At 42.2% G+C, this 21,488-nt stretch overlaps 1 protein-coding gene across 4 annotated transcripts in view; it reads right to left on the bottom strand.

Annotated features, from left to right (window-relative positions):
- Positions 1–838: 838 nt before the first annotated feature.
- The window catches only part of GAREM1 (GRB2 associated regulator of MAPK1 subtype 1), a 200,152-nt gene continuing 179,502 nt past the window's right edge, over positions 839–21,488 (bottom strand). For 2 of the 4 annotated variants that reach the window (XM_015121785.3, XM_077975060.1), the window contains 2 exons: positions 7,494–7,660; positions 839–6,040 (listed from right to left, as the gene is read on the bottom strand). In XM_015121785.3, the coding sequence (XP_014977271.2) occupies positions 5,143–6,040; positions 7,494–7,660 (1,065 nt within the window). In that variant the 3' untranslated portion in view covers positions 839–5,142. The remainder of the gene's footprint in view (positions 6,041–7,493; positions 7,661–21,488) is intronic. The other 2 variants (XM_015121787.3, XM_077975061.1) reach the window with 1 other exon arrangement.

The raw sequence follows: 21,488 nt of genomic DNA, 5'->3' as shown, positions 1-21,488 counted from the left end.
AGATCTCAGGAAGTTTTGGTCAATCTAAGTCAAGCCTATAGGTTCTTCTAGCACACATTCCTGAAATCCAGTAACGTGGCCACGTATGGGTTTAGTCACAGGTTTATCCCTGTTGAAACAGGAAAGAAGGGTTGAAGGCTTAAGATGGAATGAATAATTTGGGGATGCTTTTAGTCTAGTAAAAGAAGACAGGAAGATTTGGGGCATAAAATATTGAGAAACTATTTTATGCTACAAGTTCTCTTAACCAAACTCCACTGGCAATTCTCCAGCTTCTGTGTAACATTTCCCATTGGATGCTGCAGCATATTGAGCACTCAATTTTTCTTTAGTCACCTCAGCCATCTCTGCTATTTGCTAGTTACATAAGTTAAACTGTATGTAAGCCGAAGAGATATAAATTTGTTATCTTTCTTTTCCCCATTCAAATGTATACTTTTATTTAGTTTTTAAGAGTTAGTCAGGTGCAGTAGTGAGAGTGGGGAAAGAGTAGAACAAGGAGTTTGATCTGTAACTGACAGTGAACGATCAATTGAGACAACTATCTTTGGACCAGTTTTTTTTTTTTTTTCCTCACCAGTTCATCTATTTTATCTTCTGCGTTATCTCCTGACCACACAGGTACTGGATTCTCTGTATGCCATCAAGTCACCTAGTTACCTGCATCTTCTGACTATGCACAATAGCCACAGTCTTCCATCTCTTTATTAATACAGAATGGGCTTGCAGTATTGGGACTCCCTCCAAATTCCCTACTCCTAAGTGAGGATGGGAAACAAGTCCTTGGAAAACTATGCACTAGGTCTGACCACTGAGGAACAACTGCAAGAAAAGCAACTTTGAAAATTTCTTTATTAGAGACATTTCAGAACCATTTAAATCAACAGACAATGAAATTTTTAGACATAACATACTGTGTTTATCTTGAGGTACACATTGGGCCCATTAGATAATGTTTTGGAAAGTAATGCAACTGTTAACTGATAGTTAACAACCCAAGTTTTCCAAGCAAAGAAACTGTAAAGACGGTTACAAAATTCTTTGAAAAGAATACACCATTTCCATTTAAGATAAACTCTCCAAATTCTTAACTGATTTCAATTTTTAGGCTTAGCTTAAATATTTTAAATGAAACTTAATATGAGAGTGGGAGAAAAGGTTTATAGCTATAGCTAAGAAATTATCTGAGCCCTACTACATGAGATTGTAAACAAAGGAAATTCGCAATCTGATAAGCTCTATTACAAAATTTATAGCCTAAAAATTAGAGCAGCAAAATTACAGAAGATATTTGTATATAGTTTAAACTGAAATCACGTTTATTCCTTGTTTCTGGCTATCACAATGAGACACATTTTAAAACACCAAGTTTTGAAGACTAAACGGTGTGATTTAACATGATGCGACCATGAGCATCCCATATTATTACAATCCCACAATCTAAAAGTTCTACTTCACATAATTTGCACTCTAGGCCTTTTATTCTTCTTGCTCAAGCAGCCTGGTGCCTTTAGGTAACTTGAAAGATAGTGGAAATTGATAAAAGAGGCATGTTTCTGAAAACCTCCTATGTCCAACAACAGATTTAACTTTTCTGGTAGACTGAAATCAAAATTTCCTTTGAACAGTTCACTAGGTTCTTCAGAGGATTATTTGTTTTCCAGTTTGTTATTCAAAATGTTAATCTTATACTTGCTAGGCACGATGAGTAGTGACTTATACAAAGTGTTTAGAAAATGAAGGACCCTCCATCCTGCCACACCCCGCCTCCTATCCCTGGACTTCTCAGGGAGCTGTATGGATAACATGCAGGTGGCTGTGGAATGTGAGCAGAGACTGTTTATGCATGTGTCTGAAAACAGTTGGAATGGACTGTCATAATATTTCCTATAAGACTGTTGTATTTCGACATGAGACAAGAATAAACACTGCAATTTAGATGAATGGGCAGTCCGCTGCAACTTCATAAACTGCAATGATATATGTGGGTTGAAAGAATGTAAGTAAATTTCACAGTTCATAAAGTTGAGCAGCTCAACTTAAAGAAGAGAAAACTTGCAAGATTGATCTGTGAGTGTTTGAATTCTGCCTCCCAACATGAGTCAGGCCCACATTATACATTTTAGCTGCTTGGCTTGGTTTATTGCTGATTTTCTTTTCTGATGGGGGCCATGATGATTTTTGCCATGAATCTAAGGACCCAAAAGGGTCTTGTTTAGACAGACACTTCCTCTCTTTTGATTATAGGGGACCTGCCAGAGGACATAAGATGATAAGCCTTGACCTGGTTGGTTAGAAAGGTTCTGTGTGTGGATCTCTGGGCATCACTTTTCTGCTGTCTCCTTATTATCACTGCTTTGCATATCTTGTCAGGATTCTCTTGGAGCTATGAATGCTTTGTCTAGTCAGGGCGCCAAGGTCCTTCATAGACAGGTGCTCGGCTTAGGAATGGCAATTTAATATATTTGTGGCTTTTAGAGATGACAGAAGATATTTATTACAATTAAAAGAATTGCAGGTCAGTAAAACAAAACAAAACAAAACAAAGAAACAACACACTAGGCAGTGAGAGAGATCTTAGTGATCTTGGGGTGTTCTGTACCCCTTAATAGAGGCTGACATTTTAAAGACAGGACACATGTAATTCTCCATATACCCAGCTGCCCAGAGGACTTCACATCTTTCTTACCCACACATACGTACTCTTAGCAACTGAGATTTCAAATATAAACAATATCATCTCCAAGAGGGCAGGGGCTGTGTCTTTTACTCAGCACTGTAGAGTGATACTAGACTGTTTCATGCATAAGTGAACCAAAGGCCACAGTCCCTGCCCTCAAGAAGTCTCCGCATTGCCAATCAATATAAACTTGACAAAAATACGCCAAGTCCCAAACAAGCAAAAAGAATTTAAAACCCTATTTTGTGTAAAGTTTTTACAAAAAGAAAAATAAAAACAAAAAAACGCTAAAAGGAGTCAGTTGTTTTTGTGAGGCAACCTTCATAGTAAACCCAAACCAACCCTGTTCCTTCTTCCTGAATTTGAGAATCGTGTCTGAGTGTTAAGTATTTTAAAACGGATTCAGCTAGGTTTGCCAATGAAAATTTGCCGCTTAGTAACTGCATCTTGCCTGTTTTTATTTTAGAAAGAAGTTCTGAGAGATTTACTTTCCTAAGGGAGGCAGTCCCCCTCACACAGAAGGATGCTTTCAGAACACGAAAGCCTCATGGGTCTCAAGTCCTGTGAGTGCAGTACCAGACACTTCCTCATTGACTTGTCAGTGACTTTTGAAGAGGTGCTCCAGCGTGAAAATTTTACAGAGTATTCTTTTTGCCTATAGTATTTACATTTTGGGAGACATGTTAGGAGAAAAAAATACTTTTTTTGATAAAGGAGATCTAAGATGGAAAATGAGATCTAACATGGAAAATTAGGTATCAATTCACCTCAACTCTAAACCATGATATGGATTAAAAGTATCTTTCTTCTAATGCCAAGAAACAGAGACACGTTTCACAGGTCTATAAAACTAGACTGGTGGGTCTTGTCTTTCAATTTATTTTTTTTGTTTTGGTAGCAGGAAGAGATAAGATGTAAGTCCATCCTGCAAGTTTTGCTGCCGCCTCGCTGGCTGACCTTGCTATTCAAGAGGGCACAGTGTGCACCTCGGTCATGGGCTGTCCGCACGTCTGGAATCTGGGGCCAGACTCTGGGGTGCAGGGGGGTAGATGATGCCTTGCTCTGAGAACTAACACAATCCTCAGATGTATATTCTCTAAAAAAGAATAATGACGATGCCATTATATTTTGGAATACTTAATCATATTTAGCAAAAATTCTGAGACTAATGTAAAAGTATGGTAATAATGTATTTTCTTTGAAAGAGAGGGAAGAAGTGGTTTATGAAATAAACAAGTCCTCTTCTAGGTATTTTAAAAATACTCAACAGATGTGGCATATATAATAAGAAAGGCTGGTGCATCTGATTTCTGAGCTCTCGTAAAGCACGAAGCAGGTTGAGAAAGGGTAATGCATGCTGACAAATGCTCTTCAGACCTCTCGTCATCAGACACCAGGGGAAGGAGACCCTCAAACCGGAGAATTATAATTCAACAGAAACTGTCATTTCCCCAGATGTCATGGGAGTATTACATGCAAAAACCAGCCCTGCAGTGAGTGGGCTTAAACTCAAACTTAATTCTTCAATACAGGACTCTTTACTGACTTGTTCTAAGTTTTCAGTGATGAACCCAAATAAGACTGAGCTTCAAGTGACAGGGTTCTGAGAATCTTTGGAGTCATTCTGTCCACTAATCCTAAGAGAATCAATGTAGATAACAGTCCCCAAACCTCAATGGATTATTTAAAAGTGAACAGATGTTACCTAAAATATCAGAATCAAAATTATGTGTAAAACATATCCGGGTGTATTGTGTATGCATCTAGACATGTTTATATATGTATATTATTTTTTCTCTGCTCAATAAAATTAGCAGCAGTTACAGATAAATTATTGTGGTCATGATTTGTGTGATTTCTAAGGACAACATATATCCCTTTATCAACACATGACTTTTGGAAAATGTCTTCTCATAAAAAGATCCCCACCAAGCATATAACATTAAAGTGTCAATTCATATCACTAACATTTTCAGGCACAAGAGTAAAACAATTAGCATGAAGCAATCTGAATGACGGAGCACAGAACATAGTTAATTGTCTAAAGTCAACCCTCCTAAAAGAAGGGAATTGTTGTTCAAAGTGTTTTTTTTTTTTTTTTTTTTTTAAAAGATTTTTATGTCTTTCAGCTTTGGCTGTTTTGTAATAAATATCATACCTTCTCGCATAAACCTACTTGGGTAAGAATGACTTCTCTGCACATGCCTTTTTTCCTGTTAGCAGCTGCTGAGTGTTTGTTGAGTGACGTACAAGGCACACCTCCAAGTGTTCTGTACAGCATTTTTATTGATGTACAAAATAGCCTGTTCACCATTCAAAAACGTAATCTGCATAGTAAGAGTTTCTCTTATCCCTATTTACAGAGAAGGTTTTTAGTGCAAAAACATGAAATTGTGTCCCAGCCCACCCCTTCTAGCCACGCATTGATCAGTTTTGTTCCATGCTGGCTGAGGGTTATTTGGCTATATTTTGGGCCTCCAGCCATTAATGAACTGCATTATCTTCTTCACCTGCAGTTTGCTCAATTTGAAATCCTCTGAGAGGATTTCTTCTGTTAGCTGAACAAGCAGGTTCCCATCAATCTTTTCAGTAACAAAGAAGGATATGACATCTTCGGACAAACCAATGAACCGTAGTGACTTGGCCACTTCCTCTATAGAGAGTCCTGATAGGTCAGCCGGTGGCTGCCACGGGGAACCGTCGCCACAGGATCTGGGGGCCAGCTGGAGGTGGAGCGGGGATGAGAAAGGGTAGGAGGCAGAGAAGATGTCCTGCATGCCCTTTTTAACAAAATACTGGTCCTCAGAGAGATCTGGTGACCCAGACTTGGGGTCTTCCTCAGCACCATCAATTTTCAGAGGCAAAGGAGATGTTTCGGAGGCGACCTTCTCTTCTACTAGTTTTGGAGCCCTGGGGGGTAAGGCAGGGCATGAAGTACTCTGCTTTGTCACGCCAGCTGCAAGAGTTTTCACATCTGTACTCTCCAGAGAGTAGCTGGCTGACTTGGGACAACCAGAGACGCTGCTACTGAATTCTGCAGTGACTGAGCTAGGGGGGCTGGACAAGAGCTCACAGCCATCAAAATCAAAAGGTGCTGGGCAGTTTCTCTTTGGTGTGCCTGGCGTCTTTTGTCTAGGGTAACTGTAACTCCTGCTTGGATCCAGAAGGAAGTCACTCCTGGTCTGGCTCTCTGATGCTCCCAAGTAATGATTAGGCCACGAGAGCCGAGAGGACACAGCTTCAGCAGAAGGACTTCCAAATGGGGATTTCAGGTCCACAGAATCAGTTTTCACTCGGTTACATGGATAGCAGGAAACAGGAGTGCTTTCAGAAGGACTTGTGTCAGTTTTAGTGACGCTGCTTAAAAGCAAACACAAAAAGAGAAATCAGTTACAAGAAAAAAGCCAAATCCCAAGGCTTTTGTTATTTATAGATGTTACTGCTGAATAGAAAAGTGCAGTTAGCTTTGAATTCAATAAAGTTCCTGCTAACTTCACTGGTTTTTTTTTTTTTTAAAGAATCTTTAATAAAATACATTGGTAATTTTAGATATGTACATAATGATTTAAAATGCTACAGAGGAGATAAAATAAGTATTTCACCTAGTAAGAAAATCGTTGTTAATAGGTGCCTGGGTCTTTACGATGAGGAAAATTATTAAGTCATGTGTAGGCTCTGCACCAACAGGTGCCATGATGGATGAATAATGTCTGCAGTGAGCGAGGGTAGAGTGAGAGAATAGTAAATGGGTGGCGCATGCTTGCCATGCTTGCGCTACAATGACATGATGGCATCACACCACCCGTGACTCTATTTCCATCCAAAAGTCTGAGGTAGGAGGAAATGCTTCAAATAAAATGCTAATCCTTGCCTTGGTTTCTGAACAATCGAGTAACATTAGCACAAGGATTTAAATGTCCAGAGAACAAAAAATACCTGCAAAGAGAGCTACTTTAAACTGTAACGAGCGCATGTGGAGTGGTGGATTAGGCTCTGGGGGGGCCGTGTTTTAAGAGCAACAGGAAACTAGAGTGTGCTCAAAGGAGGGTGAGCAGGCCGGTGAGGGGTCTGACAGTGACGTCAGGGAAGCAGCAGAGGGAGGCACGGATGTTTCTTTTGGAGAAGAGAAGACTTCTATCATAGCTGACTCGGAATTTTCATGAGTCGACAAAGAGATACGGGATGGACCTATTTTTATTTCTTTAGACCTAAGAAATGATTGAAAGTTACATAGAGATTGATTTCAACTCAATATAATAAAGTTTTTTTTTTTTTAAGTATTGCTACTTGCCAACAATGGAATGAGCTGTGTTGTAGAAGAATGAGCTCAGAGCACTGGAAGTATCCAGACAAAAGGAAATGACCACCCAACAGTGATGGTCAAAAGGGGACTCCTGTCTGGGAATTCAGAGTAGACAGCCAATGGGACCCTTTCCATTTCAGGTCCTGGTCGAAGGTGCTGTCTGCTGAAGGTACTGTCTGCTCGTGTCAAAGTCAGAGTGGAAAGAACTAGATGCTGATCTGTGAGAACTGACGGCAGCCCCTGGGGTGTTTCCAGGAGAATCTAGTTGGCCTTTACCTCTGAATTTCTCAGATTGGTGTGGTATCTTTTCTTCCCAAGACACACTGGCTCTTCCATCCTAGCTAAGGGGCCCCGGCATGCTCACCCAGTGAAATTATTTAAAAAACTAAAAAGCCATTTCCTCTCCCACCACCCTGCCTCAGTTAGGGCTACCCTGAAAATGCTCTCAAGAACCCATGAACTGCTGGATGAGAAGATAAGCGTGCAGCGGGGCCTGGCAAGAAGACTTACATGTTGTGTAGCCCTGAAGAATAGTAGGACAAGGTGGGGCTGGGAGAGCGAGTCTGTTGCCGCGCTGGCTTGACTGTGCGAGGAGGGATGGAGGGACTGGTGGACAAAGGCTTTGCGCTTCGGGGTGGAACAGGTGGGGCGTTCAGGAGCCGGCATTCTTCTCTGACCTGGCGCAGAAAAGAACACTCCAGGTTAGCAACAGACTGACAATGCCACTGGGGGCCAGCTCAATCCTGCAGACTTGCTCAAGTCACTCCTCTTAAACCATAACAGCAGGGTGTAAGCACGGCAGAGAGAAGATTGAAGTAAACAAGAATGATGGGAAGCACAGAGGCTGCCAGAGAGCAAATCAGACGCCTGTCACACACTTGCTGGGACAGAATGACTTTTGAAAGAAACTGCTTCGCAAATGCTGGCTGCTACTGAAATACAGAAAGTAATATGAAATATGGCAAGTTAAAGTATCTATGGTTAAAGAGCTAGTGACATCTGAGGATGGATAAAAAGGAAGTATTAAGAAAATAAGAACATAAGGCATTCACAAATTTAACTTGAGGATTCATCTCTTCTATTAGGTTGTGTTTTTTTCACTGTTCAAGCTGAATTCAATCTGATCCAAACCTTAGAGAACCCTGGACCTGGTCCAGGGCTAAAGCTCCTTCTGAAGTCATGTTCAGGGAATTTTTTTTTTTTTTTTTTGAGATGGAGTCTCACTCTGTCGCCCAGGTTGGAATGCAGTGGCACAATCTTGGCTCAGCTCACTGCAACCTCTGCTTCCTGGGCTCAGGTGATCCTCCCACATCACCCTCCCGAGAGGGCACCTGACTAATTTTTCATATTTTTAGTAGAGATGAAGTTTCTGTTGCCCATGCTGGAGTGCAGTGGCGCCATCTTGGCTCACTGCAACCTCCGCTTCCCGAGTTCAAGCGATTCTCCTGCCTCAGCCTCCTGAGTAGCTGAGATTACAGGCACCTGCCACCACGCCCGGCTAATTTTTGTATTTGGAGTAGAGTCGGGGTTTGAACATGTTGGCCAGGCTGGTCTTGAACTCCTGATCTCAAGTCATCCACTTGCCTGGGCCTCCCAAAGTGCTGGGATTACAGGTATGTGACACTGCACCTGCCTGGCAAGGGCTTCGGAAATGTAAATGTGAGTATCACTGGAGGATCTTGTTTAAAATGCAGATTTTGATTCTGTTGACACAGGGTGGGGCCTGAGAATCTGCATTTCTAACAAGTTCCCAGGTGATACTGATGCTACTGGACCACGGTCCACTCACTGACAAGGTTGCAGAAGGAGTCATGAAGCGGCTCTCTACATCCGGAAAGTACTTTTTAAAAGAGCTGCTTCTAGCTCTCTCCTTTCCTTCGTCTTCACACTGGAGAGGATCTAGCTGATCTGTGATGTCCATGGCTTCTCTGGGACTGCCTGCTGTTCCCCTAATTTGCTTTCCATTCCTTGCAGGCATTTCAGAATATAATCACCAATGAAGCGACATTTTTCATGTACTTCTCCGTGTCAGGCAGCAGGGGGCAGTTTATACCTGGCTCTGCCAGTCTACCCTAAGCTATAGCGGTAAAAATATTAATAGAGCCAATAGCCAATTCTGACTCTGTCAAAATGCTATGCTTTGAAATGCTCTCCCGGTCTACTTTTAGGCTATGTCCCCACCAAGTTTTTCACCTTCACTTTCAACTCCTTTCTGGCCAAGCAGCTCTGGGGTAAGACAAGAAAACAGCAAGCTCCTATTAGCTTTGGTACTGAGTTTGCTTAAGCTGAAATGAAATGGGTTCATGTCATCACACTGCATCTCCTACTATCTACACCGCACCCAGGATCTCTACCTCACACCCCAGGCCTGATCCACTTCCCAGAGAAAACCAGCCATTAAGAAAGGACGCATGGCTATGGGTAGCCCAGTAAACCCAATTCTAAATGAAATGGAAGCAAGTCTCTCATTGGCTACATTTCTTCCCGGGGCTGCCGATCACTGCTCCTACCTGCAGGGCCGACAGCCCTGGTTACTGGGGCCCAGTGGGTTGGGGAGAGGGAATGGTTTCATCTGGAGAAGCTCTGTAGACTAAAAGAAAATATTCGGAGCAGCAGATTTCTTCCACAATAGATGCAGGCTTTCCCCTTGTGAGCTTTTAAAAAGGTGGTGGATGACTGCAGAAAGGATGCCCACGAGGAAATGAGGTTTGGATAACGACATGAGAGGAATGCTTGGCGGGGCTGGCCCAGGAAAGACCCTTGCACCATTCTGGGGTCTTCCTTTTTTTTTTTTTTTTTGAGACGGAGTTTCACTCTTGTTGCTCAGGCTAGAGGGCAATGGCGTGATCTCGGCTCACTGCAACCTCCGCCTCCCAGGTTCAAGCGATTCTCCTGCCTCTGCCTCCTGAGAATAGCTGGGATCACAGACATGCGCCACCACACCTGGCTAATTTTGTATTTTTAGTAGAGAGGGGGTTTCGTCATGCTGACCAGGCTGGTCTCGAACTGCTGACCTCAGGTGATCCACCCTCCTTGGCCAGCTGGGTCTTCTTAAGAGGCTGAGAACTGACCAGGATGTTGCAGCTTAGGCTGGGCGACCCCGCTTTCTGGCTTTGGTTTATCTTCCACTGCCTTGTTAGGGAACTGTAAGGTAGCCAAATGTGTTTGTTTCTTAGGGAATATCTGTAGACTTTAGGGTGGATGGGTGTCACTTCATTACAGATGTGCTTGGTTCTATTTATGTTTATAGTAATAGGGCTCATGGAAAATGCGAGACGATAAGGACTCTGTCAGTTAACTTTTTAATTTTAAAATAAATACTTAGTCACTTCCCAATATTGGATTAGAGTGGAACATGAGGAAAACATGGTTAAGCTGGATTCATTTTAGCATTTTCAAAACTTTAGAATTAGCCATTAAATATGACATTTCATTAGGAAACACTTACCTGAGATGCCAATTATAATATGCTCAGATGCCAATTACAATACGCATTTTAATTTACAATAGTCGGCTGACTTCGGTCTATAAACTCAGAAAAGCCACTTGCAGTTGAAATTGACCTAAAGGAACTCCCCTCTTCCTGTTCTCATAACCAATCCCAGGTACCCAAGGTCACTTAGAGCTGGTTCCGCCACCTTCATAACTAGGGACTCCTGAGGCTAACAGGTTTCCCACAATGGCGAGGAGAGGGCGATAGTGAAGAGAAACACTTCCAAGCTCCAGGGCCTGGTGAGGAGGTAGCCGGGGCCAACTGGAGTGTTTATGGTTGGCGCTCAAGACAGAATTTGAGACACGGAAAGCCTTTGGGTTGGCCACATGACTCCTGAAGGGAGTTAAAGAACTAATATGTGTGTGTGTGTGTGTGTGTGTGTGTGTGAGAGAGGGAGACAGAGAGAGAAACAAGCTGATTCTTACTCTTAGGAGATGGGATGTTGTCAGTGATGAAGCAAGAATATGAGGCCAGGATTTTTTTCTGTTGTGATGGGAGGGCAATCTGGGTGTTGCTATGTGAGGTCAAGGTAAAAGAATTAGGCTTACTTGAAACTCACTTTAGAGAAAGGTGGTTTTTTTGTTGTTGTTGTTTTGTTTTTTTCTTTTTTTAAAGGATGACTTTAAAGGGACTCCATTCATGACAAGAATTTTGAGTGTCATTTTGTTGAGGCACAGAGTGAGTGGCTTGCGCTACGCCAGGCAGGTGGGGGGCAGCCCATGGCAGGTGGGCACAGCTGAGGACTCCACAGACACATCGCTAAGTGGCACTATAACTTTCAACTTGTTGCTGCATGTGTGGCCGCTCTGATGATGGCCTATTTATCTGCATCTTAAGGGAAGAATGACATGCTGTGGTAGGATGTATGCATTTTGGGATTCAGAAATGACAAAGTGAGGGTATATTGTACCATCTTACATTCTATCTCTTACTATCGGAACAGTAACAGTTCTACTACTCTTTGCTTCTTGATTTGATTCACGTGGGATATTTACATCCAGGAGGAAGGTAGCTGTGTTTTAGATGAGTTTTATCTGTCAATAAGAGACAATTTGTAAGACTAGACGGTCAATCACCCTATTTCCAGTTCTCCTTCATATTCAATTTAGCTTTTAAGTGTACAATTTTCAGCACATCCCTTCTGGAAGCCTCAGCATGTGGCTCTCATCATGTTACTGGCTGTCTCCGGTGGCTCCCTCTGATTCCTGGATAAAGGCCGGCCTCCCCTGCCTGCCACCCAAGGCTCTGTGCAGTCAGGGTCCCACGCATCTTTCTAGCAAGCTCTCCCACTGCTCCTAGTCTATATGGGCACACAGGTCCCTGCAAAGTGGCGGACTCAGTGTCCCCCCAGCACACCCTGTGCTTCCCTGCCACTTTCTCTGGTTTAGTTTTTACTGCCCACCACACCTCAACACCAGTTCCTGTGGGCCAGCCCCACACATTACACACTCTGTGTGCCACACACTGTTCATATTTACTTACTCTCCATCTATATTTAATGAGCCTGAGAGCTAAAACGTAGGGACTGCCATACTTGTTATCACCATCCTGGGGATAGCAGAGTTTGGGGATTTGTCACTCCTGGCACAAGCATGTCACACAGAATGCCTGGTAGATGTTAAGGAATGTCACAAAAAATACCAAAAAAAAAAAAAAAAGGCACTTAAAAAACTCATATACCATAGAATATCTTTTATATGTTTATGTGGAAATTATTATTGACAAGTCATTTGGGCTGGATGTTAAGTTTTTTTTTGGTGACACTGAGTCAATTTAGGGAAAAAAAGGCACCAGCAGACCTGGCACATACGATCACCACCAACTCTACCACCACCCGTTGACACAGTGTCACGGTGAAAATGACAATGACAGTATTCCTGAACTAGGAAATGTTGTGGCTTTAATCTAGCATACCCCAGAGTAATGACTACTCTAAAATGAAGATCTAAAGGACTATATTGTGCCTAATGGACTATTTGTTTCCAATGCAACGTTTACGACTGGACTTCCACCGGCAACACAAGGAGAGAGGGGCCCCTGTAGTATCAGGAACGAACCTCCAACCCTCGTGCTCAGTGAAGAGCTGGCATTCTGTTTTGAGGTGGGTGTTACCGTCCACTGCAGATGACGGTGATCTTTGCCTATGTGTAGTTAATTTCTGGTTATGAGTACCTTGAGTATTCACAGAGAAGCTCCTGGAACCAAAGTCCTGTTGATGACAGGCTCAATGGACACAGTGTGGATACAGGGAGTACCCAAAGCCTCGCTTCCTGAGCAATTCCCTGGCCTAAAGCTTTTCTTCGCAGCGGCTCCACCGCGAGCATACGTCTCTCCTGTTGCTCCTTCAGAGTAAGTCTGTCTCTTTTCTAAAATGTTCAGTGTTTCAATTATCATCAAGCATGAGACACCACTAACCTGGTGTTGATACAAGTCTCCTTGGTATTCACATGGCAGATCGCGAATGCAGAGCTAAACAGAAAGCTCACTTATTAAAGAGGTAGAAATGGTGAGTTCTGTTCTTTCTTGAACAGAAAGTCAAGTTCTTTCTTGAGGCCTATTCCTAGAGAGGCATATTCAGGCAACTGAAATAATCTAAGAGTGGGGGCTTAAAGCAAACTGTAAAAGGTGTCTGTCCTGGGGGCTGCCAGCCGGGATCACAAGCATCGACTTCCATCATCCCTAAAAGTCTGAAGAACATGGCTGTCGCTTTCTCTTTTCCTACAGCCTCTATTAATTCCACTTTGCTATTTGTTCAAATATACTGAGTGCCTATCATGTGCTCATTGAGTTAGCGTTGAGTTACAACAGTGAGTAACTCATGGAATGACTTATGAGGGAGGGAAACAAACACATAATTAAAATACAATCTGGTAAGTGTAATAATAGAAGTATATGCAAGGTTCATGGGATCACCATGAATTTACTCAAGGTGGCAGGAGAAGAACAAATTCACAGGTGATTTTACTGAGAAAGTCTTAGGAGGGATTATGAGTGTGCAAAAGGTAGAAGATAAAAGAACATGGCATGAAAGAAGAACCAGAATGATGATCTGGTCTTAGATGATGAAACAAAACACTGGTGCTGTTCATCAGACAGAAATTTAAAAGAACAGGGCTTGGGAGAAGCAGAGGAGGTCGGTTTTGAAAATACTAACTTTGAGCTCAGTGTTCTAATGATAGTTAGAATCTGAAGTTATGGCGGCACTGAGATCTCAGATGAGAAGCGAAGAAGGTTGAACCCCCAAGGGATGGGCAGAAGAGAAGACAGAGGAGGGGAAAAACAGGTAACTGCACTTTAATGCTCACAGAGCAGAATCATGCTTGAATGGCATCAAGGAAGCCAAGGGAGGGAGAGCTGCAGGGGAACAACAGTGCAAAGATGGAGAGATGTCACGAAGTCAGAAAAGGGGCTGGAAGAGGTTCCCCTTATGTGACAGTTAGCAAGTCACTGGTGATCTTAGCAAATGAGGTGTGAGTCAAGTGAGGGGGCAGAGCCAGACTCTAGTGCGTCAAAGCTAGACAGGAGGGAAGAGTGGTGTTGGTGAGGGCAGACCACTCTTCTCAGGAATTGTCTGGAAAGGAAGGAGTGAGGCAGTTGTTAGAAAAGGATACTGGTTTGAAGGAGGCATGCCTTTTCAAAAAAACTTTAAAGAAACTTGAAAAAATGTGCCTGGGTATGTATATGCATGCATGTAAGCTGGAGGTCAAGTGCACATTGACACCTGGGACTCTGCTCTCCTTTAACTTAAGAAGATAAAGGGGAGACCATTTTTCCATTGTTCCCTGCCTCTGTCATGCCATCAGTGGCCACATAAAGCTAGAAAAATAATTAATGGTAGCATATCATCTAGCAGTGAAAGCAAAGATGAAACACACCTAATAGAACAAACGCTTTGGAAAGCTTCATGTTTCTAAGTGGAGGTGGTCAACAAAGTCAAGTGCAACTCCAATCCATGGTCCAAATCAAACACATCATAAAATGGAACTATTTTCTTTACTTTCAGAATACTGCCCAGAGAGCTTAACGTCATTTCCTGAGTCCTAGAATAGACATTTAACCTTCTTTTCCCTTCTCCCTTTCTTACAGTTCTAACTCTTGCTTAGCTGGGAGGGAACTGAGCACAGGTCAAGGATCAGTAATTTGAAAAGTGGAAAACAAGGTCTCCTCTAAATTGCCACATGTTGAAAATAATGCATGAGAATTTGTTAACAGTAGGAAGCTCATGATTGCATGAGTGGAAAGCAGAGTTACATGTAGATCTCTGGAGGGAAAAAAATGACACATACATACAATTGGAGTGTTTTCTACATAGTATCTATGAAATACTTTCTTTCTTCTGTTACATCTTTTTCTCTGACACTTCCTAGGGGTTTATGAAACAGCATCACTAAGACTGGGGGCTTTCTGGTACAACAGCATTTCTTGGAAAGCCTTTGTTTCTCACAACTTCGACTCCTCTGTTCTGTGGAAGAAACACAACTTTCACATGCAGTCACTAACAGGACCAAAGAGCTTAAGAAAGGTGAAAGGACAGTTAACTATGGCATGGTCTTTACTTAACAGTTTTCAGATGGCCTTTTGGGAAAAAAATCAGTTTCAGAGCAGTGGTGGCTGCTCAATCTTACATACAAGACAATGGATCTAGGGACATCTGCTGACCGGGCCATGTATTTCCTTAGTTAACCTTCTAGAACCAATTGTCACATGCCTGGCAGGGGCATGGGGGAGGGAGTATACCTCCTGTCTCAAAGATCATATTGCTCGGAATTGTGGACAATCAATAAAGATATTTTGGCACACTCAGGTGGAGTAAGGATCGTTTTGTTTCCATATTGACAATGATTAAGAAAATACATACACTGCAGGGGAGCTTGATTTAAAATGAGATTCACCTTTCTTGTGCATTTTCTTCCCTAAAAAGCCAAATGCAGGACAAGTCAGCAACCTAAAGAAAGGAGTTTTGTAACCATGCTTCCTTGAACTTTGTAACTTTGCCTTCACTGACTGCCCTCTGCCCTGTATTTTACATTTCTTCCCACACTCCCAGATAACAAAATCATTACAGCCGTAAGAAATCTTATTTATAAAGAGGCTTTTATACAAAGAGTTCATAACCCTGTCGCGTAACCATCAGTGGATATTTTCAGCCAAACAAAAATTAAAGTTTTATAATGACAAAGTACAATAAATGAACCTCTATTTGATTAATTACACGAGGGCAAATGTGATTTACAGTCAAAATCCTGATTCTTAGACATATGAGCTTCTTTTTTCCATTTTTATACATTGATGATAAGGACCTAAGACAGATCTTTCTCAGAAATGGTCTCCAATATTCCAGCCTCAGGCAAAGGAGGCCCAGGGGAAGGAGCGGGCAGCTACTCACTCAGTGGCAGGAGGGGCAAGTGGTTCTGAAAAGATGTACTTGTTTAAAATGTAGGGTGCTTTCATGGACTCAGAAAGTATATGCCATTGAAGAGTAGAATAAAGATCCTTCCTGAGCAAGGAGTATACTATGTGATAAATATACTTAAGTCATGTATAACCTTCCTATTAATGTGATTTTATACAAATGGTACGTACTTAATTGTACAGCTTTGGAACAAGACTTACCCAATAGAACAGGGGTCCCCAACTTTTGGGATATGGACTGGTACTGGTCTGTGGCCTGAGAGGAACCAGGCAGCACACAGCAGGAGGCGAGCAGCTGGCTAGTGAGCCAGTGAAGCTTCATCTGTATTTACAGCTGCTCCCCATCCCTCGGATTACTGCCCGAGCTCCGCCTCCTGTGAGATCAGTGGTGGCATTAGATTCTCATAGGAGCCCGAACCCTGCTGTGAACCGCACATGTGAGGGAACTTTGCATGTTCCTTATGAGAATCTAGGTTGCGTGTTCCTTATGAGAAGCTAATGCCTGATGATCTGTCACTGTCTCCCATCACCCCCAGATGGGACCGTCTAGTTGCAGGAAAAGCAGCTCAGGGGTCCCATTGATTCTACATTATGGTGAGCTATATAATTATTTCATTATATATTACAATGTAGTAATAATAGAAATAAAGTGTACAATAAATGCAATGCACTTGAGTCATCCCGAAACCACTCCCTCTCCCAACCCTGGGTCTGTGGAAAAATTGTCTTCCATGAAACTGGTCCCTGGTGCCAAAAAGGTTGGGGACTGTGGCAATAGAATATTATAATTATCTTTATTATCATTCTAATCATTAAGATTTTCAATGGACACAGAAGAAGAAGAAAATACATCTTGACCTAGAAGCTTTCATTTAAAAAGAACCTACATGAAACAGAAGGCAATTAGTTTCAAAGTTACCAAACACAATAATAATTTAGTCCTTATTTCAATTAACAAATGGGAACTTAGGTATGGCTTGCTTACAAAATACTCCTCAAAGCTTGTAATTAAAATTAATTAAACATCAAATGCCCTAGGAAACCTCATTAACTAGTGGAATCCTGACTATCTTTTTGTAGAGCAGTTATTTTGAAAAGTAAATAATCACTAAGCTTAAATATTAATACATCAGATTTAAGAAAATCTGTCAATACCTAATATTAATATTTTACAGAGCGAAAAAGCCCAAAGACAAAATAAAATAAAAATGCAGAGTAGAATCAATTCTTAGCTACTTCCCACAGCTTGTTATCAACAAACATATTTTATGGTACTTTCTTAACTTGAGTAGTCATGTGAAGCCACTAATTCTGTAGGCTGGGCATATCCAAAGTAATGAGACCTGGCAGCACCAGGAGCTGGCCTGGCCAAGCCTGAGGAAGGGAGTCAGTTTTCCAAGGCCACTTCTCACCTTTGATATTTCTGTGTAATACCAGTTTCTTGACACTTGTTCACAGCCTTAGAGCCTCATGTGGCTTTTTCACAGGCACTCTAGTTCTTAAAACCCCTGACTCTGCCACTAAAAGATTATGCTATTGGGATCCACAGGGTGCCAAGCATTTCTGGAGCTCTGTTTTTGGGCTTATGATGATTACAAAGTTTGTGATGATTCCACAGTTATGTAACTAAAACATAATACCTACCTTACCAAGTAGACGTTTTAAAAGTCAGATTAAAAGAATGTTTTGCTATTTTTAAAACCAATTGTGTGTTTTTATCATATCTCAGAAACCCAGCAGAATGAACTAGCACACCCACTTCTGGAATGGGAGGCTGACTGACCCCCGTGGTAGCTGGCTCTGCCCATTTGCTGTCGGGGTGGATATGTCCACTCCCACCCACGTCCTGACTCTTTGGAGGGGCCTTATGTACCTGGAAAGTGTGACTTCCTCTCTCCACTCTTTAGTCAAGGAAAGACAGCGGGAAAAAACCTCTAAACAGTGACTGTCTACCTAACCCTAAACTGGAATCCATCCTATATTAAATTATTGCTATTATTATAAATGTTTACCAAGTGCCAGGGAGAAGTGCCAAGTTCTTTGCACAGTACAAAAATGCAGTGAAGATGTTATTATCCCCACAGGAACTGACTCAGGGAGGTTAAATATTTTGTGCAAGGTATGAAGCTACAAAGTGGTAGCGTGAGGATTGAAATCGATATACAGCTCTCACATGCAATGCTGCACGCCTCTAATTATCTATCACATAGCGAGGGTTCTGCCTGGCTGAGGCAGATTCAGATGCCCCAACAGACTTCTCTATAGTTAAATCAGTTTTTTGCAAGCACCTACTAGGCTAGGCCCATCAATCTGGCATTAAATTTACTCTTTAAGTCCCATTTTTCTCAAACACCAACAACACAGTGTGCTTCATTAAAGAAACTTTATGATGAACTTTCGGCCTTCTAACAATGAATGCGTGCTACCAACCCATCTTAAAACTTAGTTCTTAAACTCTGTTTCTCATAAGCTGTGGGGCAATCTTGTCTATCACAAAGGTTCACAAATTCATCAACACTGCAGTAAAACATGGTTGAAATCAGTGGTTCACAAAAGAGCTTCTTTTATGATTTTCCTTTTACCAGGAATTGCTATAATATCAACCACTATCCAAGAGGGAATGTGTTTCTTTTCTGTTATTAAAGACAGATGGAGGCTGGGCACGGTGGCTCATGCCTTTAATCCCAGCACTTTGGGAGGCCAAGGCGGGTGGATCATGGGGTCAGGAGATCAAGATCATCCTGGCCAACATGGTGAAATCCTGTCTCTACTAAAACAAACAAACAAACAAAATTAGCCAGGTGTAGTGGCGTGAGCCTCTATTCCCATCTCATTGGGAGGCTGAGGCAGGGGAATCGCTTGAAACTAGGAGGTGGAGGTTGTAGTGAGCCGAGATCGCAGCACTGCACTCCAGCCTGGTGATAGAGTAAGACTCCATCTCAAAAAAAAAAAAAAAAAAAAAGGACAGATAGAGAACACTGACCACTGGGTGCTGGGGTCCTCAGATAGGATACTGCTACACAAATGGTTTCAGAAGAGCTGTGAACCTGCAGGGTTATTTTGTCTGTTTTTCTGAGACTGAGTCTTGCTCTGACACCCAGGCTGGAGTGTAGTGGCACGATCTCAGCTTACTGCAACCTCTGCCTCCTGGGTTCAGTTGATTATCCTGCCTCAGCTTCCGGAGTAGCTGGGATTACAGGCATGCACCACCACACCAGGTGTTGTTGTTTTTTTTTTTTTTTTAAAGTACAGACCGGGTTTCACCATGTTGGCCAGGCTGGTCTTGAACTCCTGAGCTCAAGTGATCTGCCTACCTCGGCTTCCCAAAGTGCTGGGATTACAGGCGTGAGCCACCATACCAGGCTGACCCTGCAGTTTTGATAACTATTTGTAACTCATTGCATAGAGGAGAACAGACTGGAAGTCAAATGCTCTATTTATAGCATCTTGTGCAACATAAAGTCTTCCCAGCATTGCTCTCCAAAATGGCATTTTCTAAAGAGGGGGAAAAGAAGATTGCTCTTGAAGATTGCCTTTTGTAGAGTACATCTGGGTAAATACTTTACATATCAGCCAATAACCAGAAAATCTACCTGATGAATAGACGCCTGCAATGTTATAGAATAGAGAATGTGTTTAGATCAATAAGGATAATCCACTCAAAAGGGACTGTCAGGTCATTCTGATCTGGGGGCAGCTTGCAAAATTTTAAAAAGGGAAAATGCCAGACTGGGCATGCTCCCTCAGTTGGGCTCAGATGCAACAGTTCTAGGTGTTGCATCTTGTCTATTTCTTGAACCAGGAACTGTTTACTTTTCCCTGTGACATTCCCGTTAGGAAGAGAACGGCCTCTCATATTCCAGAGAGGTTAGTGTCAGTGTTTTGTTTAAAAACTTATTAAACATGGCTGGGTTCAGTGGCTCATGCCTGTAACCCCAGCACTTTGGGAGGCAGAGGTGGGTGGATCACTTGAGGTCAGGAGCTCGAGACCAGCCTGGTCAACGTGGTGAAACCCCATCTCTACTAAAAATACAAAAAAATTAGCCAGGTGTAGTGGCACGTGCCTGTAATCCCAGCTTCTCAGGAGACTGAGGCACGAGAATCATTGAACTGGAGAGGCGGAGGTTGCAGTGAGCCAAGATCGTGCACTGCACTCCAGCCTGGGCAACAGAGTAAGACTCTGTTTCAAACAAAACAAAACAAGCATAAATAATTCTTAAACAATCTTTACAAAGATATAAGAGGACTAGAGCACACAATTCTAGAGCATCAAATACAAAGATACAAAAGGACTAGAGCGTCAAATACAAGTGAATATGCAAGGTATATTAACAAAACATACGAACGGGATTAAACGGATGACTCTGCCCCCAACGATTTTCTGTTTGGCTCACAATGTAGTTTCCCTGTTTAAGACACAAACAGAAAAGGGTTGACAAGCAGAGCCCAGAGGATGCCAGAGCTGCAGCACAAGTGGGGAGGAAGACCCCCTTTCTTTGACTCCTTTCCGTTGCCCTGGCACCTTCTATTCCTAAGGACCTTGTGAGAGTTGTCACCTTCCCAGCTAATATCTAGCTGGTGAACTTTCAAGTGAAGCCAACATCTTTAATTACTGGGTAGGAGAGTTGGCTGGACACATGGCACATCTCTCTCTCAAGACCTCACTCCACCGGAACTATCCAAAGAACTTTTACTTAATTCTGTGGGAGCACTTAAATTTATGCCCCATTAAAGTTCCCTTTTGAAAATTACAAGCTGAAGCCACATCTAACAACTATGATGTTCTCTGGATCCCACGCACATCCTAAAAATGGAAAATTCATTTCATGGTCACAGAACCAATAAAAAACATGACTTCATTTGAAATGCCTAAATTTTTTTAAAAAACCAAATTAAATGATTTCAGGTGTTTATAAAAAAACTCATTAGGTTTATAGCATTCTACAAACACTGGACACGCTCTGAAAAGATTCTCTTACGTCATAAGAAATTACAGCTTAGACTGGAGGCCAATTTTTTTTTTTCTTCTGTGAGATTTGCTTTTAGTTTCAAATTTAGCGTTTCTTTTTTAGTACCAAGGTCAGAGTTGGACCTCTTAATATTTATGTTCTTATTCATCTTTCATTAGCCACAGAAAAAACAAGTGATGCTAGTTTCCTACCTCCAGACTTGGTTACATAAATGACCCTGGGTGTGACCATCTCGGATGAGTCTGTAAGTCAGTCAACAAACATGAGTCCCCACTGTGTGCCAGGTAGGACCCAAGTTCAGTAGGAAAAGCTCATACAGTCATGTTTCTATTGAAGGTCAGAGTCCCAACCTTCAAGTAACACGAAATACAAAGCCGAATTAAGACATCCCTCAAGTTCCGGGAGAACTTGTTTGGAGGGCTGCCCCCTTACTTTTTACCTGGCTTTTGATGAACATTCTTAGGGAATCACTGACATAAACACAAGGGCCAAGGACCCCAGCTCTACCATTAAGTTCCCTAAACAGTCCATGACATTTAGTGAATACAGGGATCTCTGGGCTTGTGCCTGATGGTCCCCACAGGATCCTGTAAGGAGCAAGGGCAAGTCCAGATCTGTAGCTGCTGGGCA

The sequence above is a fragment of the Macaca mulatta genome, chromosome 18 (genome assembly GCF_049350105.2).
Source record: "Macaca mulatta isolate MMU2019108-1 chromosome 18, T2T-MMU8v2.0, whole genome shotgun sequence".
NCBI classification, from domain to species: domain Eukaryota; kingdom Metazoa; phylum Chordata; class Mammalia; order Primates; family Cercopithecidae; genus Macaca; species Macaca mulatta.
The sequence above is the reverse complement of the archived record's forward strand: the minus strand, read 5'-3'. Positions and strand labels throughout refer to the sequence as shown.